The sequence below is a fragment of the Kryptolebias marmoratus genome, linkage group LG5 (genome assembly GCF_001649575.2).
Source record: "Kryptolebias marmoratus isolate JLee-2015 linkage group LG5, ASM164957v2, whole genome shotgun sequence".
Classification (NCBI taxonomy): domain Eukaryota; kingdom Metazoa; phylum Chordata; class Actinopteri; order Cyprinodontiformes; family Rivulidae; genus Kryptolebias; species Kryptolebias marmoratus.
This window is the reverse complement of record NC_051434.1, coordinates 3,867,310-3,893,284: the sequence shown is the minus strand read 5'-3', so window position 1 is coordinate 3,893,284 and position 25,975 is coordinate 3,867,310. Positions and strand designations below refer to the sequence as shown.

Below are 25,975 nucleotides of genomic sequence, written 5' to 3'. Positions count from 1 at the left end.
ATATTAATAATCATTTTATGTTATGATTTTTTTTTTTTCTTGTCATGATGACAGGTGAGGCTCTGCCTCACCTGCCTCCCCTGACCGCACGTCCCTGCTTCCACTTATCCTCATCCCACATTCCTGTTCTTTATCTAGCTCACTCTATCTCATCCCTCATCCTCACCTTTGCTCATTCTAACAACCCTCCTCATAACTCCCCCTCCTCATCCCACTCGCCTTTCATCCCTACCCTATTTCATCTCACTCATCATCCTCCTCATTGCTCATTATAACCCCTCCTAAACATTCCCTTTCTATCCAACCCAATTTAGTGGCATTTCATTTCTTTAAGCAAAGATAAATAACAACCAAAGCATATTTTCATGTGCTACACAAAACAGATCCAATGTCAGTCTAGTTATTAACTGTCTGATTCAATCAAATAATTTCAATACATTTTAATTTTATTAAACAACAAATCAATTCAATTTATCATCCTCCCTTGTTGTTTTTATCTTTATCTTTTTCATAATTTCTGCTATTATTCATTTATGTGTTAATGTATTGATGAATTCATTCATGTATTCTTTCCTGTTTCTTTTGTTACCACAAGTTAAAATCAGAATGATTCTGAATAGGTCTTGTCATACAGAAACCCCCAGCCTGAGTGTACTCCAACCTAGCCACTAATCGCTTCAATCTTCAGATCCACCCATATCTTCATCTTCTTTCCTTAACTCTGAATAAACCAGTAAACTCACATTGTGGAGATAAGGTCATGCCAGTAAAATTCAGATTAAATTCACACAAATGTCAGTAACTCATGTTTCGAAAGGTTCAACAGAACGCCTCTGACATTTGACCACTTCTTCTTTGCCTGTTTCCCCTGCAGGCACTGATTCCTGTCAATCCAATATTTCCACAGGCAAGGCAAACATGAGAAGTCTAGGCAAAGCCTGAACTCAGCCACTGAAATTCCACCTTTCACCCTCAGTAGGGATTTTCTGACATGTGTTAGAAAGTGATTTAAGACAGACTCAATAATAACTTAACAACAGCCCTAACTTACATATGACACAAGGAAACTGAATTAACAAGGACACATTTCAGACATCTTGGTTTCATACGACTTTTTTTCCCCATTCATTTGGTCAAACTGACTTTTATGTACCTGTTTGTCAGCTTTCTATTATTCTGCTGGAAATCTTCCCACCTCATCTGACTCCATTAAAAACAAAGAGCCACAGAAGGGAGGAGTTTCTCCATGGAGGTTCTCCAAGCTACCCATAAGTCTTCACCTCATCCCCGGCCAGTGCTGGCTAAAACTAGGAGACAATGGCTTTAACTGAGGAATGCTGTGGTTGCTCTAAGGTTTGGGGTATTTTGGCCAAAGCCTAGCAACTGTCTGTCACAATACAGACTTATTCTGTTGCGCAGCTTCACTCGGCCACTTAACTTTCCTGACTGACCGCCAGATGTTATTTGAGATAAATATATTCCTCATTTAATAATCCCTCTGTTTATTTGATTGACTCAAATGACAGATTTAAACTGCTGGCCACTATTTTAAAACTCTGTTTATAGCTTTGCAGTTCATGCCTATAGTTCAATATTTTGTAATTCTATTTTTTTTTTCCAAATTGGGATGAGCTCCAATTTTGGTCTTGTGCTTTGTCTTTAAAAACAAACATCAGTATTTGGATTCTTGGCTGGACAAAAATGAAGGTGGAAAAAAAACAAACAGCAATTAGGGTTGGTACACTTTTACGGCATTTACGATTGTGAAGTTTTTTTTCTAATTAAACATGTTATGATGACATTTTTTTTGTTAACACTCTTCCTTATTAAAAGGACATAATGACATTAGAACAAATATAGTTGTACAAAATATAAGTCTTTAATAAATGAAGGGGCTGCACACTTTGAGTCTCCAGCATTTTGGTTTGCTGACTATAAATCATAATTCAGATCTAAACTGTCAGCAGACAGACGTAGCAGTAACCACACACAGTCTGAGAGCGATTTTTGGTTATCTGGTCATCCAGGTTAGCTAAATATATCATACAATGACCTTTTAAACCCCTGGTTTGGTTTTACGGTATGGCAAAGCATCTGCATACGTACTCAGAGTGTGGTCATGGAGACACGTCAAAAAGCATAAATTTTAAAATGGTTCAGTCCTGATTCAGGTTCAACCTTCCTATAAAGTCATGAGATATTCAATACAAGAAGTGACTGAGTGCACCATAACTAGAGTGGTACTTTAAGACAGAACATTAATCTTTTTGTGTCTCACACATGTGACACTCAGTACGCCAACAGTTGAAACTTTATCAGACATTCATGGTCTGGTCTTCAGTCTAATAATAAGCTCAGCTAACTGAGAATGGGATATAGTGATGTTGAAGTTCATTATGATAACGATGTTAATGAGACTCATCTCAGACTAATCAGGTAATGAGTGAGGTTATGTAATTGCTACAAAGTTAAATGATCTGAGGAAGGTGAAAGTAACAGCATGTGGACTGAAAAATGAAAGAAAATGTAGTAAAACATAAAGTGCTCTTGTGTTACAGAGAGGTGCTTATAAAACGCAATACTGTGAAAATGTTTTGGAAAAGGCTAAAATAACACTAAAGATTTCACGCTGTTAGCTTGACCTACAATTATACCTGAAAACAGAATTCACGTTGCTAATTAAACAGGTTTGAATTGTAGAGAAGAAAAAATTTGCCAGAGCAAAAAGGCTTTTTTCGTTTTCCACTGTGACTTATGGCATTATGGCTTTTCCCTTTGACAGACAGATAAAGATAAAAGTACACTGAGAAGATTGATCAAAGAGAAATAAATACTTCAAAACAAGAGTCAGTTTGATTAGAAAAAAACTGCACATTAAACATTAAACACAGTGAAATTCAGACATCTAACCTGCTGAAAAAAAGAGTTGATTATAAAAGATGATTCCCAATAAGACCATAATGAGATCTCCCAAGCTTCAAATTAAACTCAAATCTGTATTGTTGTTTCTTTTCTTAGGCTTTGTCAAAACTAAAGTGTTTAAGTCGTGTTTGGTGCTGAAGTCACTGGCACTAAAACTTCCTGCTTGGCACCATGACTGGAAGCCCTGGGAAGCACTGTTTGTCTTGGCAGTACAAAGCCTCGTTTGGCCCCAAGTGTCCCAAAATGCCACTCTTAAGTATAACTGTGTTAAAAACCTACTTCAGCCTGGGCTCAGTGAGGAATCTTTTTGGCTTCCAGTCTCAACATAAAAAAAGACCTGCAAAGCTCTATAAAAAAATACAGAAATCCCTAATTAAGGACATCATCACATGGTTGCCAATGTCCTTAAAGTTTAGCACGGGATTTGAAATCCATGACTTGCATTATGATTTGTTGTTTTAATAAAAAGCACATCTTAAGTATGTTTGGCTCTCTGTTGTAAAATCCCATTTGGCCTTGCTGACCTTGATAATGGCCCTCAAGTGACAAGCAGGCTTGCAGGGTTACTTACGTTGTTGGCCTTTTGCTGTGTGAGGGAACACAGCGACGAGAACAAAGAGCAGCAGGAAGACACTCAGTCTGACTGAGAGCTGCATCCTGATACCAGCAGACCAGAGGACACGACAAACCTGAGAGTGAGAGGAGTGCAGGAAGAGGAGGGGGTGGAGAAAAAATGAGCAAAGGAAGACAGGTGAAGAAAACAAAATGGAAGTGGAGATTAGTGACAGAAGACAACTTTTCCATATGGTTCCAAATATTGCATTTCACTCTGAATAAAACTGAATCAAGGATGAGAAAATACTTGTGATTCTGCAGCTCAGTGTGCTACATATTACACAAGGAAGAATAAAAACACTTCCAATAACACCACTGAAAATGTAATTTTACTTTTTGCATTTCAGCAGAGCTGCTGCTTACAACTGAAATAAAATCATTGAACTTATGATTACAACTTGCTTTCAGTAAGACATACAGGACATTTACCAAACACACTGAATAAGACCAAAGCAATACATTTTGTGTTTGTTTGTTTTTTCTATGAGAAACAATATGTGATTAATTAAAAGCAGCTTAAATGATCTGAAAATAATCTTATTAAATATATGAAGTCAAACAATGTTAATATATAGCATCCTCCTCCCTCCCCAGCAGCACTCAGTTTTCAGTCATGAGCAAATAAATAAAATGTTAGTCATTACAGAAGTTTTTGGTAAGGTAATAACAGCTATAAGAGATATTCATCTTGGACAATTGTTTAAGCAGAAAAAAAGTGCCTTTCTATTAATCTTCTTCCTGTAAGATGTGTTGAGCTGCAGCTCATCCTTCAGGTTTAGCACCAGTAGCCTCAGCTGGTGAAAAATGAGCAACTGGTTTGGGTTAGAAACAGGAAGAAATCTAGGATTCTGTAAGATCCTACAAAATAAATACAAGTTTTCCTGATGTTATTTTTATTATACTGCTGGAGATAGGCACCAGCTCCCCACGACCCAGAAAGAAAAAATGCGAAAAGAACACAGGTGGTTGGATGGATTATTTTCATAATTTGAGTTCCCAGAACTTTTCTGACATGAGTTGAAGAGTTGGGTGAGTTGGAATGAGTCAGATCTTTCAAGATGATTCAGACATGAAGCACACATTAGGCTTCTCCAGGGGCAGGAAGGGCAGCAGCAAACACATCTGTCACTTGGAAGACATATTTTACTTGAATAAGACTGTAATTTTCTTTTCTTTTTTTTTTTATTGAACCATAGAAAACATAGATTTGAAGACTTCTCAGAATTGCAGATCGCCTTAATTGTCAAGCATTATCCAAGAATTGATTATTTGACTATCTGAGCAGATTATTGCTATTTTTAATATTTCATCACTAACCCATGATGCATTTAGGATTACATAGCACTTCTGCCTCTGTGCACCTTAAGTAAAATAGATGCAAATTTTAGATGTTTAAATAAAAAATGCGTGGAATGAGAAGCCTTTAACTTATGCAGCTTTCAACAAACTTGTCATCGTTAAAAATTAAGAGTTTTTTTTTCTGCTCATCCACCTGATTAATCACTCTAAAAACGAGGATTTTTACATCCAGTCTGTAAGCTGTGTGGAAGTGCACTGCAAACACACGCAGCCACCCGCAGCTAAGAGCTTTCAGAACAGATAGCATCACAAAACAACACTTCTTTGTTTAGTGTAAATAAAAGCAGCGGAAGTTTTCCCTAATTGATTTGAGATCAGGTGAGAGCTGCACGTCTCGCCTCCAGCAGCACGAGGAGAGCTGGGAGGTGCAGAGGACAGCTGATCGGATTAAAGGGCTGCTTTTGCACATTTGTTCAGGTATAAATAAAAAATAAATTGTCTTTACCTTCTCAGATCATATGTTTCCAGGTTGTGCAGCTTCCCTCCGGAGCGCTCAGTGACAGCTTCCTTTAAGTCCCACACCGACTCTGATCCAGTCCGTCCAACAACTCTCTGCTGGAGACCTGGAGACAAACTAGACTGGATGACGCACGGGACTTCCGGTGGAACCTTTCAAAACAATGCACAGAGAACATAGAAGTGGTACCTTCACGGCAACCTTTTTATTTAGTTTATTGACCAGAAGCTTTCAGAATAAATGGGTTTCACCACAAAAAATCGTAGTTAGGTCATTTGTTTTTTTTAAATTCTTCCTTCTGTTTTGTTGAGTTTATTAGCTTTGCATGTATTTTTTCCAAGCAGCAGCTATGTTAAAAGGAAAACAAATAAAGCTTTTAACATGACAACAAATCATTTAAAGGATAAAACTTCAATTTTTATCAAAGCTTCTTGTAAAAATCCCAAATATAATTTGGTATTGGATATAGCTACATCACATCAATATCATCACTGACAAACTTGAAGGGGTTCCATCAAGATTTACTGTAATATTTAACAATAAATTTGACTTTAAGTAGAAATAAACTTAATACATTATTACTTTCGTTTTAAAACTTTGTTGTAATTCAAAAAATTACTTAAAAACTATTCAAATTGCATAAAATCTAGAAGTTGCGACTGTGGGCAGGTGGCCTCTTTATGTTGTGGAAGATTACAAATTACAGCATTTAAGGTCATGTTACGTTTTTAATTGTGATCTCCAGTGCTCTAAATTAGACTATTAGGTCTATATTTTGAAAATAATTACATATTTAGCCTGTTTGGATATTGCTGAAAAAAAATTGTCAAGGTTTTCTTTTATTCTGAAGGAAACATTCCTTCTTTTTCCCACCTGACTGTGCTGAACTTTATGTAAAAGGTGGGTCTTTTCTCAGTTGAGACTTGCAACGGGCTGATGGGTGTTTCCCGCCTCATTCACCATCTCCCCCTGCAGCTATTCATTCCTTTGACCCTGTTTAATGCAAGGCGCGGCTGCAGGAAAAATGTGTTTGAGCGGCTGAAGGTGTATAATGTGAATCCTTGTGACTCCTGGTTATGTGTGCTGGAAAAGTCTCCAGGGGCTCCAGCTAATATACCTGTCTCAGCTCAGGGCAGGTGCTCATTGTAAATCTAGAAGTGTGAGTTATGAAAGAAGAATAGAGACACACTGACAGAACTGTTTTTACATTTATCTTCATTTGAAAGGACATTTAGGGTCATGGCAAACTCAAATGGTAACTAAACTGAAGTTAAAAATAAAATGAAATGTCAGTTTTTGAGTTTTTTTCCTGTGTTTACAACAAGTAAAAATAAAGAAGTTGAGCAATTCACTTAGAATTATTTCTTTCAAATGATGCTGCTTATCCCTGGTTAGGTTGTGGAGGCAGCAGGTCCAGGAACATCATCCCTCTCCTCAGTAACACTCCCCAGCTCTCCCTGAGAATCCACCAGTGTCCTGAGGCCAGAGGGAACATAACTCCTCCAGTTCTGCCCCAGGGTCTCCTCCCATGGTAAATCTTCTAAGGGAGGCGTCCAGGAGGCGTCCTAATCAGATGTACGAACCACCTCACCTGATTCCTTTCACTGCAGAGGAGCAGCAGCTCGACACTGAGCTTCCTTCAGATGACAAAAGCTCCTCACCTTCCGGCCACCCAACAGAGGAAGCTCATTTCAGCTGCTCGTATCCAGGACCTCGTTCGTTCGGTCACGATCCAAACCTCATTACCATAAATGGGGGTTGGACATAAACAGGCCAGTAAATTGAAAGCTTTGCCTTTTGGTTAAGCTCCTTCTTGGGCAGACCAAAGCAAAGCCCTCATTACTGCAGACAAAGACCCAACTCATTAATCCATCTCCCACTCCATCCTTCCATCATTCATACACAAGACTCCTGACTCTCATCTCAGCTGCTGCACACACTCTTTGACTTTCTGAAACCTTGAACCTTTTTATAGGTTTAGGTGCCGGTGCTGGTTTATGTTTAACATTGCTGTGTGCAAAATGTAATTGCTGCAGTTGGATCACAGGCACAAACTCCTATTTCTGCTCTTTTTTTTATTACTTCTGTTTTGCATTTCCTATTTTTAAGACGTATTGCTTTCAGGTTTTTTTTCCTCCTGATGTTTTTTGTATAATTCCCTCTTGCAAACATCCAACTCAACCAACACACGTTGCCACACTCCAAGCATAATGCATTATAAATTACTTCCTTGAGTAAATAATTCCTGCCATTGTTTCAAATAACAAGTGTTTTGTTGTGGCAACGTTTCCTGTCAATAAGATGTCTGTCACACCTTTTAAAGCAAGCTCTGTCTAACTGCAGAATAATTTGCATGCAAAACATGTATGACAAGCACAATTTCCTGTATTATAAATGCTAATTATTATTATTTTTTAAAGACTGATTAATTCCATAATATGTTTTTTTTCCTGGTCTTGTTTTCTAAACAAATGCTGACTGATTTAAATGATTATTCCTAACTTTTTAGACGTAGTTTATGTTTTCTAAGCCTGGTTATTTTTAGCTTTGAAATAAAAAAAAGTGTTATCTTTCTTTTTTATGTAAAGTAGAACAGTTGAATGAACATCCATAAAGATATGGGGCTGTAGTATGACATTCAGCATTAGAAGTGGGCTTGAATTCCTTCAGATATGTTACAGCAGCAGAGAAACGACCACACAGGGCTGCGCCTTGTGATGTGCAGGTGTCCTTATCTTTAAGATACCGCAGAGCCTTGAATGAATAATGGTTCTTTGTCTGCTGAAGGTGAGGGTTAAGCCTCTCTTTGCCTCGCTTGTTATGGGTTTGTTTGCTGTGCATGTAGCCCTTAACGGGCTAAATAGAGGTCTCGCAAGTCTCTTGCATTATCATAATCATAAATATTTAACAGTAAAAATCCAGAGTGTTCCCTTCAAATGCTGGGTTTCATGGCTCCCAAACTGCAGCTTGAGTAAACAGAGTGTCTTCCTCGTTTTTCCTCAACATCAGTTTCTGTCTGAACTGATGTTCTTTCATTGTGTAAGGCACCTCAGAGCTGAAGGGAAGTTAATAACCTTTAAAGCTATCACTGCAAGAAAACAGATAACTTTTGATTAAAAGGAACAACCATTAGAGAGTGATGATGATTGTTCTATACCTTCTAAATCATAATAAAGTCTTTGAAACTGAATTAATAACTGCATGTCTAACCACTAAAAGCAGCGTTGGATTTAGACCTCAGCACCTTGCAGCTGCTGGCATAAATGCAAATCACATATAATGGGTTATTAAAGGTATAACTCACCTCGTGTTCTTGGCTCCCAGAATCTGCTTTGTGTTTGTTTTAAATGGAGAAAACAGGCTCCAGGAAACACTGATCAATTTATCATGCCAGCATTTCTGCCTGGAAGCCAACTTCTGTTGAATAAGCAAAGTCTTTGCAGCCTTTGGAGTTGTTCAATGTAGGCCACCGGAAACAATCAGTGCTCTTCATGTTATTTAAGACATTATTTAAGCAAGTTTACTTTGTATTTGTATTTTTATTTCACTAATTTGTTGTATTGATTGATATGTTGTTATTCATTTACTTCAGACACTGAATTAAAACAATCTTATAAGATTATGGGAAAAGATGTAAACATTTTGTTCCTACAGCAACAATAAATAAAATACAAACTAACCTGAGGATTGAGTGGTAAAAGAGAAGGTTGTGAAGTCTTGCTTTTGGTCAGTTATTGTTTTTGATAATGAAAGTTAATCCATTCATCATCCCAAAAAACAACAATTTATGGCCTTTTGCTATTTTTTTCAGCTAGATCACAGTTTTCTTTCCATGCAGAAATTATTATTTTTAAAACTTCCAGTCAAATTAAAGCTCTACTTGTGGCATTTGATGGCTAAATGTTTAGTTTGTGTTTGTTTCTTTCAGACTTCATACTTTGACCAGCAGGGGGCAGCACAGGAAAAGTGATTTATGGTCAGGACATCACTGAGAGCACAGCTTCAACATCTGTCAGTGGGTTTTAGTTTTTTTTCTTTACTCTTTTTGTTGTTTTTGTTTTTAGATAAACAGTAGAGAAAACCCATATGTTGTGGATCATATTTAATGATTAAATTGTTGTGTTTTTAGATGGGAAAAAAAAAAGATTCAGATGTTAAAATCCTCCCAGCATCACTGGAGGACCAGTGTCAGCCCGATGCAGGTCTTGTTTTCCACATCACGTCACATCACACTCACCAACTCATGAATAATGCTCGAAGGTTCTCTCCTTGATCTCTCCTTGATTGATTTTTAATGGACTTTTTTCTTTTTTTCTTTTCAGGAACACAGACGGATTTGAGGTCAGTCTTTGAGTTAAAACTGTGAACAGAGTTATATATGAAGATAGGTGTCTGTTTCACCTGGGTGTGTTTAGAGGGCTGTGTGGATGTGTTTATTTTTTAAAAAGCTTTATCAAAGCTAAATAAAAAAATAAAAGTTTATCAGATTTAAAATAAATACTTCACAATTGTAAATTATAAGGATATGGGATCAATTTAAACACATTTACCTTATTTTTCTTGTTAATCTTAACCATAACTGAAAAAATGGACATAATTTTAGGTACAAACCTTTTACTCCACAGCCAAATTAACTTTAATATCGTTGGTTTGCAGTTTGAACTTGACAAACTGCATATTTGTCAGACATGCAGTGTGAATGCTGGGAGCTGAATGACAGAGCTGAAATCTGCTGAAGAAGCTGGGATTGAAATGTTTAAGATAACACAAGCAGAACAGAAGCTAAAAGGAGGTAAAATCTGGACAGAAGTAACCAGCTCAGAGCTAAAAGTAAGAAAACTCCAGCGAAAATGGCCAAAATGTAGCAGAAAAGCTAAAATTAGTAAAAAAGGGTAGCTAAAAACTGAAATTAGTAAAAGCTAAAAGTAGTATAAGATGACAAAAAAAGATGAGAAAAATGTTTTTGAAGGATTTGAAGCACTCTCAGTATGATTGTTTTGAGATTTATTTGTGAATAAAGTTAAACAATTTAAAAATTCTTTGGTTACAACAAACAAAAGCCATAGCATCCATTTCCCAGATGAGCTAAATGTTTTGATACAGGAATGGTTAAGATGGCACAATGCAGAGGTAAAAGTAAAGAGAAAAGGATATAAAGTAGATTCTGACTCAGTTTTTGTACAATTAATAGTTTGTTTACATAGTTTGTTTTCTGAATCAAGCAAGTATTTTTTGATAAACTGGCCTTTTGTTCACCTGGAATCAGAATCTGAAGTAAAAGCTGCTCAAAGGTGGAGGTTCTTCTCGCTCTTCTGCCTCTGATTTCCCTCTCCGGACCTTTGGATGCAACACACAAGCCCCGGCAGCGATTTGTTTCTGTTTCATTTCTCCATCCGTCTGCCGTAATCATGGCACAAAAAGCTGATGTTGGCATTGATGTTGCAGTTACCGAAATCATTCCTGAAACGTGTTTAAACGACACAATCACAGCGAAATGAAAGAATCTGCCTCATTCATGAAGAGCTGTCAGCACTTCTGTTATGATCTGAATAATGTGCATGGAATTAAATACGAATCATCTGCCTGTTTTAATGTCTAAATTTCATATAACAATTATATAACCACATTTGTCATATTCTTTTTTTAAATTCCCATGAAAATGACAGTATACTTGTCTTTTTCTGTGACATGGTAAAGCAGGCCTGCTAAAATATTCCCATTTGATTTACATGATGATGTCTCAGCTGTGTCAAGGTTTTAAGAATACACCGCTGACCTTCCTGTGTCCTTTCATTTGCATTTTCTTTTCATTATAACAGTGAATTTATTAAGCTAAATCAATAATAGATCAAAGTTGGCCCTCTCTAAAAAGAAACAGAGGAACCCAGGTGGTTTTCATTTAATTAAAATTTATCATGAAAAGTCATACCACATGATTCTCATCCCAGGATGATTAGTGAAGTTTTATGACAGTATTTATGATAGAATGACTTGCTTTAGCTCATAAATATGAAACAGCTTTTAGGTTCCTTGTGTGCTTTGTATTGTTTTTCTTTTCTCTTTTGCCTTCCCATTTATTTTTAATTGTCAAGAACCAGGCTTTGGATTTCAGTCTGAGCAGGTTTCTGCTAAAAGGAAAGATTCAAAGATTTTCTGGAGAAGCTGAAGCTTGAAGGGAGAGCAGGTGGAAGTAAGAACAAGAAACTGTGACAGTATCAGCACACTGTTGTGTCTGAACCAGAAGATTTAAAATGAAACTTTAAAACGGTGAAATGTTTGCTTGTGACTGGGTTATTTTACCCTCTATGGTTGTATTTTTGTATTTTTTTCCCATGCCTTAATGGACCAGGTTGTAAATTGTAAATTCTCTTAAACAGTTCTAACTTTGTGTTTTGTTTATCTAAACACATTTATTGGCACAACATGTGAGAAGTGCAGCAGATCCTCAGCCTTCCCACAGTTATCCATCTTCTGCTTTGTTTTAAATGTGTCTGCACGAGTTGAGGATCAGCTTCACTCATCTTGGGTTTTCAGATGTTTTTCAGGAATGATCGGTTGTCCTACTTATCACCAAGAGAAGTTGTGACTTTGTGATTCTGACACAGGAAGAACTGTGGAACTGTGATTGTGACACTAAAAATGTGAATTTTGCCACTCCTCTTCAAACAGAAATGTTGTTTAAAACTAAGTTCTGTGTGTGTGTGTGTGTGTGAGGCTAAAAAAAAAGGGTGGAGCTTTCAACCTCCTCCCAACCGACTTTAATACAGGATCTCATCTCTTTTCTCCAGATGTTTAGGGTTTTAAACTTTAACGATGATTTCTTCAGCCTTTTTTTTAATAAATGAATTTTAACTGAGAGGATTCAGGTGAGAATGTGTGAAAGAAAAGTCATTTTCTTTCTAGCTTTATTTCAAAGATTTAAGCTCAGCAGTAAATAAAAACTAATAAATGGATAAACAAACACTTACTTTAGTCTTTTACATGTTTTGAAGGCTGGTTGATGCACCTAAGGTGCAATAAGACATCTAACTAAGTAAAAATTAAAATAAAAGAAATGCAAAGACTGAGCACGGCCTATACCGTCACTTTCTGGTGATACTGTCTACTTTCTTTGCTTCACTTAATGGAGAAATTTCTAATTTGCATTTTTTCCACTGATGATGATTCAAAAGCTCATTTGGATGTGCTGCACGTAAGTGAAAACACGCACACACACACACACACACACACACACACACACACACACACACACACACACACATCCAGCCATCAATATGTAAAGCAGAAAATTGTTTTTTTTAACTTGTTTATTTATTTATTTTTATTATTATTTTATACATTTCAGCAGACTCTTTAAAAAATGGTCATATGTTGGTGATCAAAAATAATTAGTTTTATTTACTATCACATAGCACGAAAACCAAACATTTTATTTGGAAAACCTTCAAGAACAACTGTTTTATGATTGCTTAAACATGATTTTCTTTCCCCAGGATCAGCAGAACTTTACACTCAAGTAGCAAAAAACCAGCTAATGTCTCAACTAGAACATATAGTTGTTGTTATTTTACAAAAGTCTTTCATTTTACAAAAAAAAAGCCAGGGTGTTCTGCTAATTGTGTAAAGGTTTTTAAAGAAATGAGCTCTGTTTTAAAACCTGAATATATGCGTTTTCCAGCTAAAGCTAAATAAAATTCTCTGACAAGAATAGGGGGAAAATCAAAGACAAGTTCAGTCTCTAAAATCCCCCTGCAGAGAGCAAAAGGCCACCTGCTGATACACTACACATAATAATAAAGAAAACAAAAACACAGAATAAACCTGAACAGAGTATAAAAACAGATATAAAGGTATAAAAAGATGGAGTAGAAGAGATTAAAAAGAACTTCAAAACAAAACACTTGTGTTACAACCTGCTTCCTCACTAAGTTGTTGATCTACCTCACACCTTTTCACGTTTCTCCTTTTCTTTCTGAGAATCAGCCAGGGGTGGATGGAAAAGCAAACAGTCCGAGGAGGTAGTGGAAGGGCTGCTCCTTAACAAAAAAGATATGCATGTGTGTGTAAATGTTCCCGTTATGGATGATGGTTCTTGTGTTTGTGAGGGGGCCGAGGCAGCGGAGTGGCTCGAGGTTAAAAGTCCAAACAACATCAACTCTTGTGACATAAAGACACAATGACGTCGATAAAATCCCCACGACAAGTGTGGGTCGGTATTTAATAATGTGTAGAAAGTAGCTTGAAGACAATAAATAAATGTAAACAACACTGTATCATTCTAAAGAGACAACACAAAAATAAAACATGAATCTAGGCGATAAATGAAAACGTCATGACAACATAACATTATCTCTGTCGGTTTCATGAAAAGCAGAACTCTGTAAAAGATGTTCTCCGTCCGCCTGCGTGTGTTCTGCTCCTCAGCGGTCAGTCTCCTCCATCACCTCCATCACCACAGTCCTGGGTCCGGTCAGGATCAGGTGGCTCACAGTCCGGTAGTCCAGGTCGAGAACGTTCAGGCCGTTCACTGAAACCACAAACTGACGAACCTGCAGGTGACAAAGAAGCACAAAGAAGTTAGAAAAGAACACCTGATGTGACTGCCACAAACAACCCTTCATTTCTTTATTTATTCTAGTTTTGTTCAGATTTTTGGCTGTTTTATTGATGTTCCTACCTTCATCCCTGCAGCAGCAGCTGGACCACAAGGCTCCACAGCCTGAACGTGACAAGGCTGGTTTCCTCGGATCACGAACCCCCAGCCCACAGCATCCCCCACGATCTGAACACACACAGATCGGACCTGACCACTTTATCAAAAACAACAACCACTCCTCTGAAATGCCTTCTTCTGTATTTCATAGTTAATCCATGCACCTCATTCAGAGCTAGCGCATTGATTTTACATTTTAGTTTTGAAATATTTGCACATTATTTAAAAAAAGCAACAAAAAATGATTTTGTTTTTGTGTTATTGGATTTTTTTTAAGGGCATGTTGATATCTGCTTAAATGAAGAAAAATCTTATAAACAGCTTCTCATCTCATTCAGACTGATGGAAAATGTGAAGCTCCTGACGTACTGTAAATGTTTTCTTGATGTAGGGACCTCCTGGTGTTTGCAGCTCCTCTGTGCTCACAGGTCTCTTCAGGACTGAAAACAATACAAATAAATAAAAAAAATAATTTTAGTAGAAAAATAGGAAGCAATAAATAATACAGCCTGGTGTATCTGGTACTTTCTGGGTACTTACTTGGTATTTATCAGTACTTATTGACTACTTACTGGAAAAGTAACAAGTGTGTACCAGGTACATACTCAGCTGTATTTTGCATTTCTACTGTAATATATACAAGTTTCTGAATTTGCATTGAAAAGGGCCACAAAAAGTATTTTGATATTTCATATATTATTAAAATGAACCAAAAACCTACATCATAAATCAGTACTATAACACTGGAACTTGACTGCAAAACTGATTTTAATTGTAGTTTGTCAGCATACTTCGTCACATTACCTTTACGTCTAATATCACTTTGCTGTTATTATTTTTATTTCATTTTATTTATTTTTTTTACTTATACTCTCACATGTATTTAAACTAATTAAATATAGGAACAGCATTAAAAATGATCTAACCAACATCTCCCCTTGTTTTTCAAACCTGTGTTTTGTTTTAGTGTACCTGATTTTGGGCTGAAGAGCACGTGGGAGGAAGGGTTGCCGTGGACACCAACCACCCTCCTGGTATAAATGCTTCCATCGCTGCTGCTTCTCAGCCGAGGTCTTGTCGGACCGCTGCAGCTTCCACTCACGACTGCTTTCTCATTTTTAGAAGCACTGTCTGATAAAGACGAAAAGAGTTATCAGTTACACATCTTATGTCGTAATTATGCTCTTCAACATGAACATCTGAATCTTTTTTTTTAACCAAACAAGCATGATTATATTGATTGAAGTACTGATTATCATCTCGATCCACATAGGTTAACATAAAACAAGGAAGAGGCAAAAGTTTCATCATGACACATGGTTTTAGTGTTGATGTGTGACCATCATTGGTCATGATACCATATTCAAGCTAAAATCATAAATCTAACCAGTCAACTCTCTGCTTATAAAGTGATAAACATGTTTTGGTAACAAAATAAAGTAATTAAAAAACTGGAGCACATCTTTATTGATGGCTGTCCCTGTGGGTTGCATTTTAAAGTATGAACAATTGATCTTAAAAGTTGTACGGCTTGTTTTGTGTTTTATATGTTAATATTCCAATCATCAATAGAAACGTCCCAGGGCTCAAGCTAATTGCTTAGTTTGAAGTGTTCAAGTGGCGATCGGCACATTTTAAGTAATGCATCATTAGACTGACCCAGTTCTGTGTCCAGCTTCCTCAGTTTATCATCTGTGGATTGTTTCTGTTCACCTTGGCCAACAGTTGCTGCTGTTTTTAATAGCAACGATAAAAAAGACAAACACTAGTGTTGGTTGTTGGGGTGATGAAGACGATAAGGTCAGCTAGGTAACCAACCCTGAGATCAGGAGATGTTGCTGCTTCAAAAATGACCGAAAAGTTGCACTATGTTTCAGTTCGTGTGCCTTATTTTCGTAAGAATACTTCATTAAACTTGGATTCAGACAAAGAACCAAAGAACAGAAGTTTCCATGCAGTGCAGTTTGGAGTAATTTCTCAGTATGTGCTGTGTGGTTTTTGTTCCAGAACAAAAAAAGTCATTCTGTACTTTTGAGAACTTGCTCAGACTGCTGACTGTCAAAGACTCCCAGGAAATCTGCTGCGCTCAGTGCATGCTTGTGGTTTGTTATTAACCTTTAGTTCCTGCTGTTTAAATGAAGACTGGAACTAATCTGGACGAGATTCCTTCCCTCTCTTCGAATAATTTATGATTCTATCCATTTCTTGTTAAGTCCAGAAATATAAAGGCTTTGACTCTCTACTGGAAATATTAAAACGTTGACTTTTTATCCAGGAGCGTACTAGAAATCTACTGGTGTTCCATGTTTTCACTCTGCAAATGATAACAGATGATTCAATGCTAAACTGAGTCATGTGGACCCATCCCCTGCTCCTCTTACTGAAGGAGGAAAACATGATTCACCCAGATAGTTATGTGATAATAAAATAATAAAGTTTGTTTGTTCAGTGTTTGACAAAATATGTTGTTTGACTGATAACTGAAGCAACACTTCCTGTGTGTGATAAAGGGAAACACTGCTGTTGAGATGAACATCAGTATTAAACAGGGTCAATTTGTTATTTTTATGTAATTTACTCAGCCTTATTTGACTTATGGCCGCTCATGGTTGATGGTTTATTTTAAATTAATCCTTGAATTATTAGAACACTGTGGTTTTCATAACTAAAATAGTTTTGTTTTATTTTAGAAGATTCATTTATTCTCAGAGAAGTATTATACTGGTACACTGTAGGTTTATTATCTATTTTTTTGCATAGAGATCACATTTAGTTTTCCAATACTACACAAATTCAGTTTCATGTTATTGATTTTATCTTTAAATATTCTTTGAAACACTGTAACCCATTTTAGGTCTTCACACTTTAGGGTTTGTCAATGATTGCTCTTTATTAAGACATTTCTTTTATCTGATTTGTATGTGTGCTACATTATGTTTAAAGACAGATAAAAACAAATACATATGTGATGCAGCAGTAATTCATACTTTTTAAATATTCAGAAACAAAAACAAAGCCTTGCAAAGACACTAAATGAGAACAATATTCATAAAACTCAAAGGTCAGTCAGATTTTAACCTTTCTCTTTCTACCAAATTCTTTCTATTTACAATGACAACAAATTAAAATGATTTTGAGTCACATTGTCATTTTTGTATGCACATTAATTCCCAGATTTCCAACGGAACAGTTCTTACCTGCGGTTCGAGGCCCCATCTCTTTTCAGTGTTTCATCCGACTGCTCAGAGAGGAAAGTGGCTAAGAGGGAAAGAGGAAGACCTTTAACAGAGCATAAACACAGACGAAACCCTGATGGACACTGGATAGATAATCAGTTTGCTGCAGCTCTCTGCACAGGCTGGAGGGACAGATAGTAAGGTTTCCCTAATCAGGTGCTCAGTTCAAATGTTCTTTGTGTTTACAGGTTGGAAAGCGAAGGGAGCCAACTGGCTGGAAAAAACGCTTGTGGCCGAGCTAAATATTAAACCCTTGAGCAAACAGAGTGGCTGTCAGCAGGAGGGAGGAGACATCTGTCATGTAGGGTTTTTCTTTTATGAAATCGTCACAATAAAGACGCATCACCATCTGTGTGAAATATTGTGGCAAACTTAGTTTATGAATGTGTCAACTTCTGGAAATGTTACAATTTGTTTGTTTCCAGGCTTGATGGCAACTCATGGGATAATGTTTTACAGAGGCTGGCAGAGAATAAATTCCCAAAATATTTAAGTGATGCTGGATAAAGTTGATTAGCTTTGGTGGCCATCTTGAATTGGGATGACTCCAAAAGTTAATCGGTTGTAGATACAGCAGATAGCAGCAGATAGATACTTTGCAATGTGTTGCAATCAGAGTATGTGTTGAGGATGGTGTTCAGCTACTACCACTCTAAATTTTAGTTAAATATCGGCAAAGTTGGCTGAGTTATGACCTTTTTTTGTGTTTTTGACAATTATCAATGGCAGCCATCTTGAACTGGGTTAATCTGTTGTGCATCCAGTGATTATTTTCTGAAAGTTGTATTAAATATGTTGAGTGATTCATGAGATTATTGCTAAAATTACAGACAAAGAACCATTTACACTCACACAGATTCGGGCAAAATCGTCGCTCCTTTACCTTCATCTTTGGCAGCAGGCAATTATTGATAAAAAAACTTAGATCAAGCAAGTTTATATAAAATCTGTTAAAATGACAAAATTAAGATTAAAACCACATTTTAACAACCTCAAGTGTTTCATCATCTGTAGTGTATTATCCCCAGGCACAGTGTCTTCCAGCTTGATGCTTTGATTCTTGTTTCAGGTTTTCAAAACTTAAGTCTGAGAAATTTGAAGTTTTTTTTTGAACTTCTGTTTTATTATTTCTGCAGATACGTTATGAATTAGGTAAAAGTTTATCCAAAATCTGATGAGATGCCAACCCTTTTGTGTACAAAAAAAATGTGCAAGTGCTGGTCCAGTGGGGTTCCTACGTAGACTGTCGGAGAGAAAAGTGAAACAAGACAAGTCTTCATGCTCTGATGCATCAAATCGATGGGTTAGGGTTAAAGAATCAGTCCGTACAGCTCCGATTTAGCTGTTGTTCACTTTTTAAAGAACTCCATTTCTATTTGATAATTATTTTAGACGTAACTTTAATTCTTCAAATATTTGAAGTGTATATTAAATATATAAAAACTTTTTAACTTCCCAGATAAGGGTTTAAAGTCTAATACAACTTAACGCTCTTGGTTCCTCATTTATTTCTTCATTATCAGAATCTGATCAGTAAACATGAATCAGGGACCAACAAATTGACTAAACAATGAAATGTTATTATTTTTTATTAAAAATATGTAATTTTAATTGAGCTATTCGTGCAACACAATAGAGAATGACAACAAAGGAAACTGCTGCGGTCCCCATCAGTAACGACAACATGATGCAGACAGAGTAAACATACCTCTGATAACTCTGCATTCCTCTCTGTCTGCAAGATGAGCATTCCTCTCTCCTTAAATCTGTATTCAGTCGATGCTGCTATTTCAGTCACGGATCATGAGGTAAACAGCCAACATGGCTGAAGATAAAAACACAGAGATACAGGGACAACTGCTGACAACAAAACAAAGCAAAACAAAACAAAACAACACAACAAATAATCTCTAAATCTGTGGATTCCTCAAAGCTGGTATAAAACATCCACAGTTCTCTTACAATTTTGTGCTATAATGACCAAATTAAATTCAAACCTGAAATTACACTTAATATATATTGATAAAATATATAGTTTAAATTTGATTGCATCTCAGCAGCCAAATAAAGGCATCCCACATAATAAAATGGATGAAACTCATTCACTGTTTGATTACATTCCCCAAAACTTGGAATGTTATGTTAATTACATTATAGAAATAAAAGGAGAATGCAATGACTTTCTTCATTTAAACTTTACGCTGAAAGAGGCAGAAATCAACCAGAATGTAGCCCCAAAGTTAGAACTCCAGCTCATCAAGTCAGAGCTTCAAATCCAACATGGCTGCCTCCTGCATATAAAGTGGTGATAAATTTTTAATCTTCTCTGTCAGGCACTGAAACACCTAAATTAGGAAACGTGTTGCTTTAATGTTTGAATAGTTAAAATGTAGAGGCTGAAATTTGTAATTAATAATGATAATAATATTAGTCTGGTTACTGAGCAAACAAATGAGCAAATATCTGTGCAAAGATCCCAAAAAGCACGTGACAAGTTAGTCTTTTGTGGAGACTTCAAAAGCTGCAATAATCAATAGTTTCAAATCTTTTTGAATTTCAACATTTAATCATTTTAAGTATTTTGACTCAAATTAAATTGATGAATACATACTGGGTAAAAAGCTCTTCATCCTGTTGATCCAGTTCCACCGTTCACTGGACTATAATCACAAAAATCATCAACTTCAGGCTGGAATATGATCTCCTGGACTTTGAATGACTCAGCTTTCTTGCATTCTTTTGGAGAAATTAATGACTGTTGTTATTTCTGCTTATCTAAGTTATTGGAATTTCTTGAAGTTTTATAATATTGCTCAATGTCAGCTGAAGTTATTTTTCATGACAGATGCATTTTGCTTCCTAGTGAGTAATTTAAAGTCTGTTTTCATGCACAGCTGTGGGCAGAAAAGGTCAGAGTAACTTCAATGGTATTTTAGCTACCTGACAACTCTTAAGTTATTTACAAGGGCAAACAAAGCAGTCAACAGGACTTCTTGGCATCAATTAGTTTTGCAAACAAAACAGCTGAAAAGTCTTTATCTGTCCAACTTGTAAACTCTGTGAACCAAAACAAGCTGCTGGATCTGTGACACAGTGACCCCTGAGCTCCAACACTCCTGAGATCACACATGCAGCACATGTCCGGGTCTGCTGACTGACTTGTTTACTTACAGCTTGGACGCAGTTAAATTCTACAATGAGGAGTCTCATTCGACATCCTGACATGATTGTGGTCAATGAACAAAATGTTTGAGGATCACAACTTGGAATGTTTTTATTGAACTCCATCCATCCAGTTTCTGCTGCTCCTCTGCGGTCGGATTGAGAAGGCAGCAGGTTTAGGAACGAAACCCAGACATCCTTCCAGGTTCTTCTGAGGGATCCCAAGGCTTTACCAGGCCAGAGAGGAGACATATTATCGGGAGGCGCCCTAATCAGATGCCCCAACCACCTCAGCTGACTCCTTTTGATGGAGAGGAGCAGCCCTAACTGAGCTCAGCCATTCTCAGGAGGAAGCTCATTTCAGCTGCTTGGATCTGGGATTTCATACTTTCAGTCAGGATCTATAACTCATGACCGCAGATCAAGGTTGGAACGTAGACAAACCAGTAGATCGAGAACTTTGCTTTCAGCTCAGTTCCTTCTTTACCACAGGAGGCCAGAGCAACACCTTCATGGCTGCAGACGCGGTCCCGTCGATCCATCTCCTGCTCCATCTCCACATCACATCTGAACAAGACTCCCGGAAACTTAAACTCCTCAGTTTGAGGGAGAGACTCGGCGACGTCCCGGAATATTGAATATTCATGTCTAATCATCCAGGATAAAAAATAAACAAAGAAAACAATAATAACAATAAAAAAGGTTACTAATAAAAATGAATACTAAGCACACAGAGGGAGAGAGACTATGTTCTCTGGTATTAAACATTATTACACAAATATACTGTATTTTTCTACAGCAAATAGCTGTTTGTTCCTATAATAAAATTTAAAATATTGCAGATTTGAACTTCAAAAATAGAAGGTGGAAAGAACTCGACTTAATGCTTCAAATCTGTATTGGATTTGGACTTTTATGGAGTAAAACTGCTGTGAAATAGATGTTTGATGTAAAGTACCACTTCAAGGACTCGCCATGATGCTTCCCTCCTTAACAATGTCCTTATAAACACCGCAGCTTGGTGATCCAACACTGCCATGCTCCATTGATTCATGAATCAATAAGCTCATTGAGTTCAGGGCTGAGAACATTGCAATCAATATACAGTGTTATACGGACTTAACTCGGTGTTTCATCATTGACTGATTGTGTATGTTTGAACATAAATTGCACTTTCCCCAATGATTCCCAGTAGACATTCCTGACACTGGGAAAAGTCATGCATTAAGAAAAACATCTTATCTTGCAGCTGTTTGCACATGCAGATATAAATCTGCAAGTGTTGGTGGATTAAAAATGTTGCAGAAATTTGTTGAGTGTGCAGTATTTTACATTAATATCAGTGATATTAAATGTTCTTTAGTATATATCCACTGATACTGACTTTCTCTCTTCTCAAACAGCACAATCAGGCAAACGCAAATCCAGGGAAACACAAGGTAAGAAGAAATGGGTTTTCACAAAAATAAATAAATAAATGGATAACAATATTCAAAACAACTTGTAAAAATCTGCAGAAAAGAGCAACCAGTGATGTTTCTGTATGAGAAACTGAAAGATTTAGGAGTCCTGACACTGAAAGGTTGTCTTTTGTACGTTTTTGTGCTGTTTGTTTGTTGTAATCTGAGGTTATATTGCCCCCTGCTGGATGAAAGTTTCTCTCACAGTCATTTTACAGCTGAAGTAACATTTCCCCAACCTCCATCTCCTTGAAATGATTAAATCTGTAAGATTATTAAATGTGTGATGAAAATGGTCATTTTCTAAAACACCAAAAGCAAATTTATAAAACGTTTACAAAATGATGCAAATTCTTTTATTTATTTATTTTGGCTGTTTCCTTTTCAGGAGTCACTACAGCGAGTCATCCTCCTCCATCTAACTCTGTCTTCTGTGTCCTTTGTCCTCACTCCATGTCCTCTCTAACTGCATCCATATATGTCCTCTTTGTCTCTAACATCCTTCTGTCCCTCCTCTGCACGTGTCCAAACCATCTCAGTCCGTTCTCTCTAACTGTGTCTCCCAGTCCTTCAACCTGTGCTGGACCTCTGATGTCCTCATTCCTAATCCTGTCCATCCTCGTCCCTCCCAAGGAGAACCTCAACATCTTCAGCTCTGACACTTCCAGTTCTGTCTCCTGTCTTTTTGTCTCCAAACCAAACAACATGGCTGCTCTCAGCACTGTCTTGTAAAGCTTTCCTTTGAACTTTGTCCTTTGCTGCCACCCTTTTGTCACAAATCACTCCTGAAACTTTTTTCCATCCACTCCATCCTGTCTGGACTCTCTTCTTCACGTCTTTACCACACTCCCCGTTTTCCTGGACGGTCGACCCGAAGTCCTTGAAGTCCTGCACCTTTGTGACCACTGACCTCCTCGTAGCCTCACTGCTCCACCTGCCTTCCTCTTATTCAATAATATATAAAAAAATAAACATCAAACTAAAATTATATGGATTCTAAAGTAGGTATTTAGGCTTTATAAAGTACACCCTGTTTATCAATAAGGAGTACTCGTGTAAAAGCAGTAAAATTTGTATAAATGATAATGCATGTATAACATTTTGAATAATTTTCCTCCTTCTTAATTTCTGCATGTAAGAAGAGTGAAAGGAGTTCATGGAAACTCTTCATAAAAAGAAGCGTAAAAATGCAACTCATGTATATTTGAATGCTATTTTTATAATTCAAAAAGCATTAAAGTGTCACAAAGCAGCAAACAAATTGTCTGTTCGAGGTCTGTTTTCTGCACGTTTGTAATGCTCAATTTTCTTACAGTGTCAAAAAAAAATCACTGACTTTTGACACAGAGCAGCTCTTGCATGAAGAAGTCACACTGTCTTATTTCTGAAGAAAACTATCAAGAGAAATGTAAACAATGAGTACAGACACTTCATGTGAACTGAATCAGATAAGCATGGTGAAAACCAAGAAAAAAAAGCTGCTGATGCAGCAAAAACTAACGTTCAAATCAATACTGGAGCTTGAAGGAGCTAACTCAGAAACAGGAACAGCAAACACTCAAAAACCTGGAGACAAGCAGATTGAACACAACCCCAAACCTGGAAACAAAGTTTTATAAATCTACCTTAAACTTTTTTTTTTAATATAGAAGTGAATATTGCAACAGTGAGAAAGAGAGAGAGAGTATTGGTTGTGTTTGAACATAGTAAAGTAAACATTAAAGTTCAGAGTACAGTACTCCTCCTGAGTTACAACAAACCAGACTCAGTGTATTTAAGAGTTCTCCTATCTGAACTTCAGACTGCACAGATGTTACTTATTCTCATACAGATGTGACTAACACACACACTCATCACAAGTAAATCTTATGACAGATGTTCCTATACTTGTGTTTTGTTTGTTTATCTCTTGGGTAACCCGTTTTATTGCTCTGTTTTGTTTTCTTTGGATTAATGTTAGATTCTCCTGCAGCACCTTAAATTTGTCGTTCAGGTCTTTTGTTGTCTCCACCTGTTGATTGTGTTTCTTCAAACAAGCCTGGCAGAAATAAAAAGAAGACCTCAGCTGAAGAGACAAGTGAATTTTAAAATGATTTTGAAAAGTGTTGAAAATACTGATTTTTATATGGGATAAACTCATATGTCTTAGCTCACAATCAGGCGTGTATCTTTGTCTTTCCACTCTCCAGGTTACTTTTATGGGCTCTTCTAAAGGAGGTATAGCATAAAAAGTCAATGTGTATTTTAACATGTGGGAGGTTTTATGTCCAAACAGATGCCCACAGAAAAAGTGACAGTGATGTACTGGAACACAAATCAATAGATGCCTGTTTCATGAACCACCATGAGACTGTGTTATAATCTAACAGCATAAAGTCCAGAGTTCCAAGTAAGTTGAGTCCTCTTGTGTTTCCAGTAAGTACTAATAATAAAAGTTTGAGCTCAGCATCCACCCCTGTGATTAAGTCATGGTTGTTAGTCAGATTCTGTTTGGATGGAGAGACAGCAGCTCCTCTTTCTGTCAATGTAGGATATTCCCTTTCCATAAACTGGTGTTTTTGTTTGTTCTTCTGATCTTTATTTCTGTTAGATGACTCAGTCCAAACCATTTCCTCACATTTACCTAGCTCACAAAACAAATGTACTTTTCCTTTAAAGGAATGACATGACATTGAGGACATCATTGACTTTCTATGAAGTCACTGAAGCATCACTGTCCGTTTTGATAAGGAAAAAAGTGTTTGGACAAGTAAAAAGATCTTCAGAAAGCCCGGAGAACCGCGGATCAAGGAGACTTTAGAAGCTCACAACAAAGACTGGCTTCTGGAGGGAAAATGTAAAACTGTGAGGATTGTTTTAAAACTTTTTCACACTACTGTATATGACTTAGGACAGTGGTTTTCAAACTTTTCTTAACAAAAATCACTGAGCTTTGCAAGGACCAACAATACAAAACTGTAGTAGAAGCTTACAAGCTTATATTGATATCATATAAACTGACCAATCTCGTGGAATAACTAAAACTAACCTGAAAAACAAACAAATAAACACTTTTTTATCTTAACCTTAACAAACCCAGTTGGCTAAAGGCCTTCCTTGGTTGGGTTTTAGATCGTCCAGAAGCAATAACTGAAACACCCCCAAAAAATGTCAACAACATACCTAAAGATGCTTTAATCTCTAAACAGATGTAACAGTTTTAATAATCTTCATATTGTAACTTCTGGACTAAATAAAAAACGATGGGATGTGCTGATCCATGCCTTGCCTTTTACTTCCTCCCTGAAATTGTTCTGGTCATTGAACTGATTCAGGCCAAACCATCCAGATACAAACAAACAAACACCATGTAACACTGACACATTTCTGAAATTATGTTCTGTCAAATAGTTTTCAAAAGTCAGCAGCTTATCAGTCCTAACATCCGTCACAGAGCTATGAGTGTAGAGAAGGGCAGAAGTCTTCATCTAGGCTAAGCTAATGGGTATCGACACAAGGACGTTTTATTATTATTATTATTATTATTATTATTATTATTATTATTATTGTTGTTGTTGTTGTTGTTGTTGTTGTTGTTTTTAGACAATGAAAATACTAGCCTTTACCATTTTGTCCACAGCAGCTGGCATTTCATCCCAGTTTGGTAGGAAACGATCACCTCTTCACACCCTTTCACTTCCAATAAGCAGACGTGATCCTGCATGCACCACACATTTGTTCAGAGCACCACTAGAAAGATTAGAGTACCAACACTGCAAGAACTACAAATTCAGAAAACTAAATATAATAATTGTTACAAATTACAAAATCATATGGAACATACAGTGCAACATATAGCACCAAAGGTAAAAAAAAGGTTATTTTTAAAAGCCAGATAATTTACCTGTTCTAACGCCACTGACAGTTTCTTCACATAAAAACCAGGTGCACTGAAACTCAAGCTGCACACATCCTTCCTCCCAGAATCAGCTCTGTTAGCACGGCCTCGGGTCATGGGTCCACGGTGACCAATCAATTGTTCTGCTGCTTATAGATTGTAATCTGTGCACGG

At 36.8% G+C, this 25,975-nt stretch overlaps 2 protein-coding genes across 7 annotated transcripts in view; both read right to left on the bottom strand.

Moving 5' to 3' along the window:
- The window catches only part of LOC108246367 (collagen alpha-1(XIV) chain), a 142,477-nt gene extending 136,982 nt beyond the window's left edge, over positions 1 to 5,495 (bottom strand). For all 6 annotated transcript variants that reach the window (XM_017433865.3, XM_017433866.3, XM_017433869.3 and 3 more), the window contains exons 1-2: positions 5,342 to 5,495; positions 3,494 to 3,611 (exon numbers count right to left, since the gene is read on the bottom strand). In XM_017433865.3, coding sequence (XP_017289354.1) covers positions 3,494 to 3,578 — 85 coding nt within the window. In that variant the 5' untranslated portion in view covers positions 3,579 to 3,611; positions 5,342 to 5,495. The remainder of the gene's footprint in view (positions 1 to 3,493; positions 3,612 to 5,341) is intronic.
- Positions 5,496 to 13,534: 8,039 nt separating this feature from the next.
- LOC108246362 (DEP domain-containing mTOR-interacting protein) lies at positions 13,535 to 17,521 on the bottom strand. The gene is made up of 5 exons (XM_017433859.2): positions 17,264 to 17,521; positions 15,039 to 15,197; positions 14,436 to 14,506; positions 14,031 to 14,135; positions 13,535 to 13,902 (listed from the first exon to the last, which is right to left on the bottom strand). The coding sequence occupies exons 1-5, from the start codon at positions 17,280 to 17,282 to the stop codon at positions 13,774 to 13,776; spliced, it is 483 nt and encodes a 160-aa protein (XP_017289348.1). The 5' UTR covers positions 17,283 to 17,521; the 3' UTR covers positions 13,535 to 13,773.
- Positions 17,522 to 25,975: the final 8,454 nt, after the last annotated feature.

Bases quoted from the DNA above. Each gene is read 5' to 3' on its own strand.
- LOC108246362 (XM_017433859.2), bottom strand. The intron at 14,507-15,038 runs GTACACTAAAAC...TATTGTTTTCAG, and splicing joins GCTCTTCAGCCCAAAATCAG to TCCTGAAGAGACCTGTGAGC. The intron at 13,903-14,030 runs GTAGGAACATCA...TGTCACCTGCAG, and splicing joins CTGCTGCTGCAGGGATGAAG to GTTCGTCAGTTTGTGGTTTC.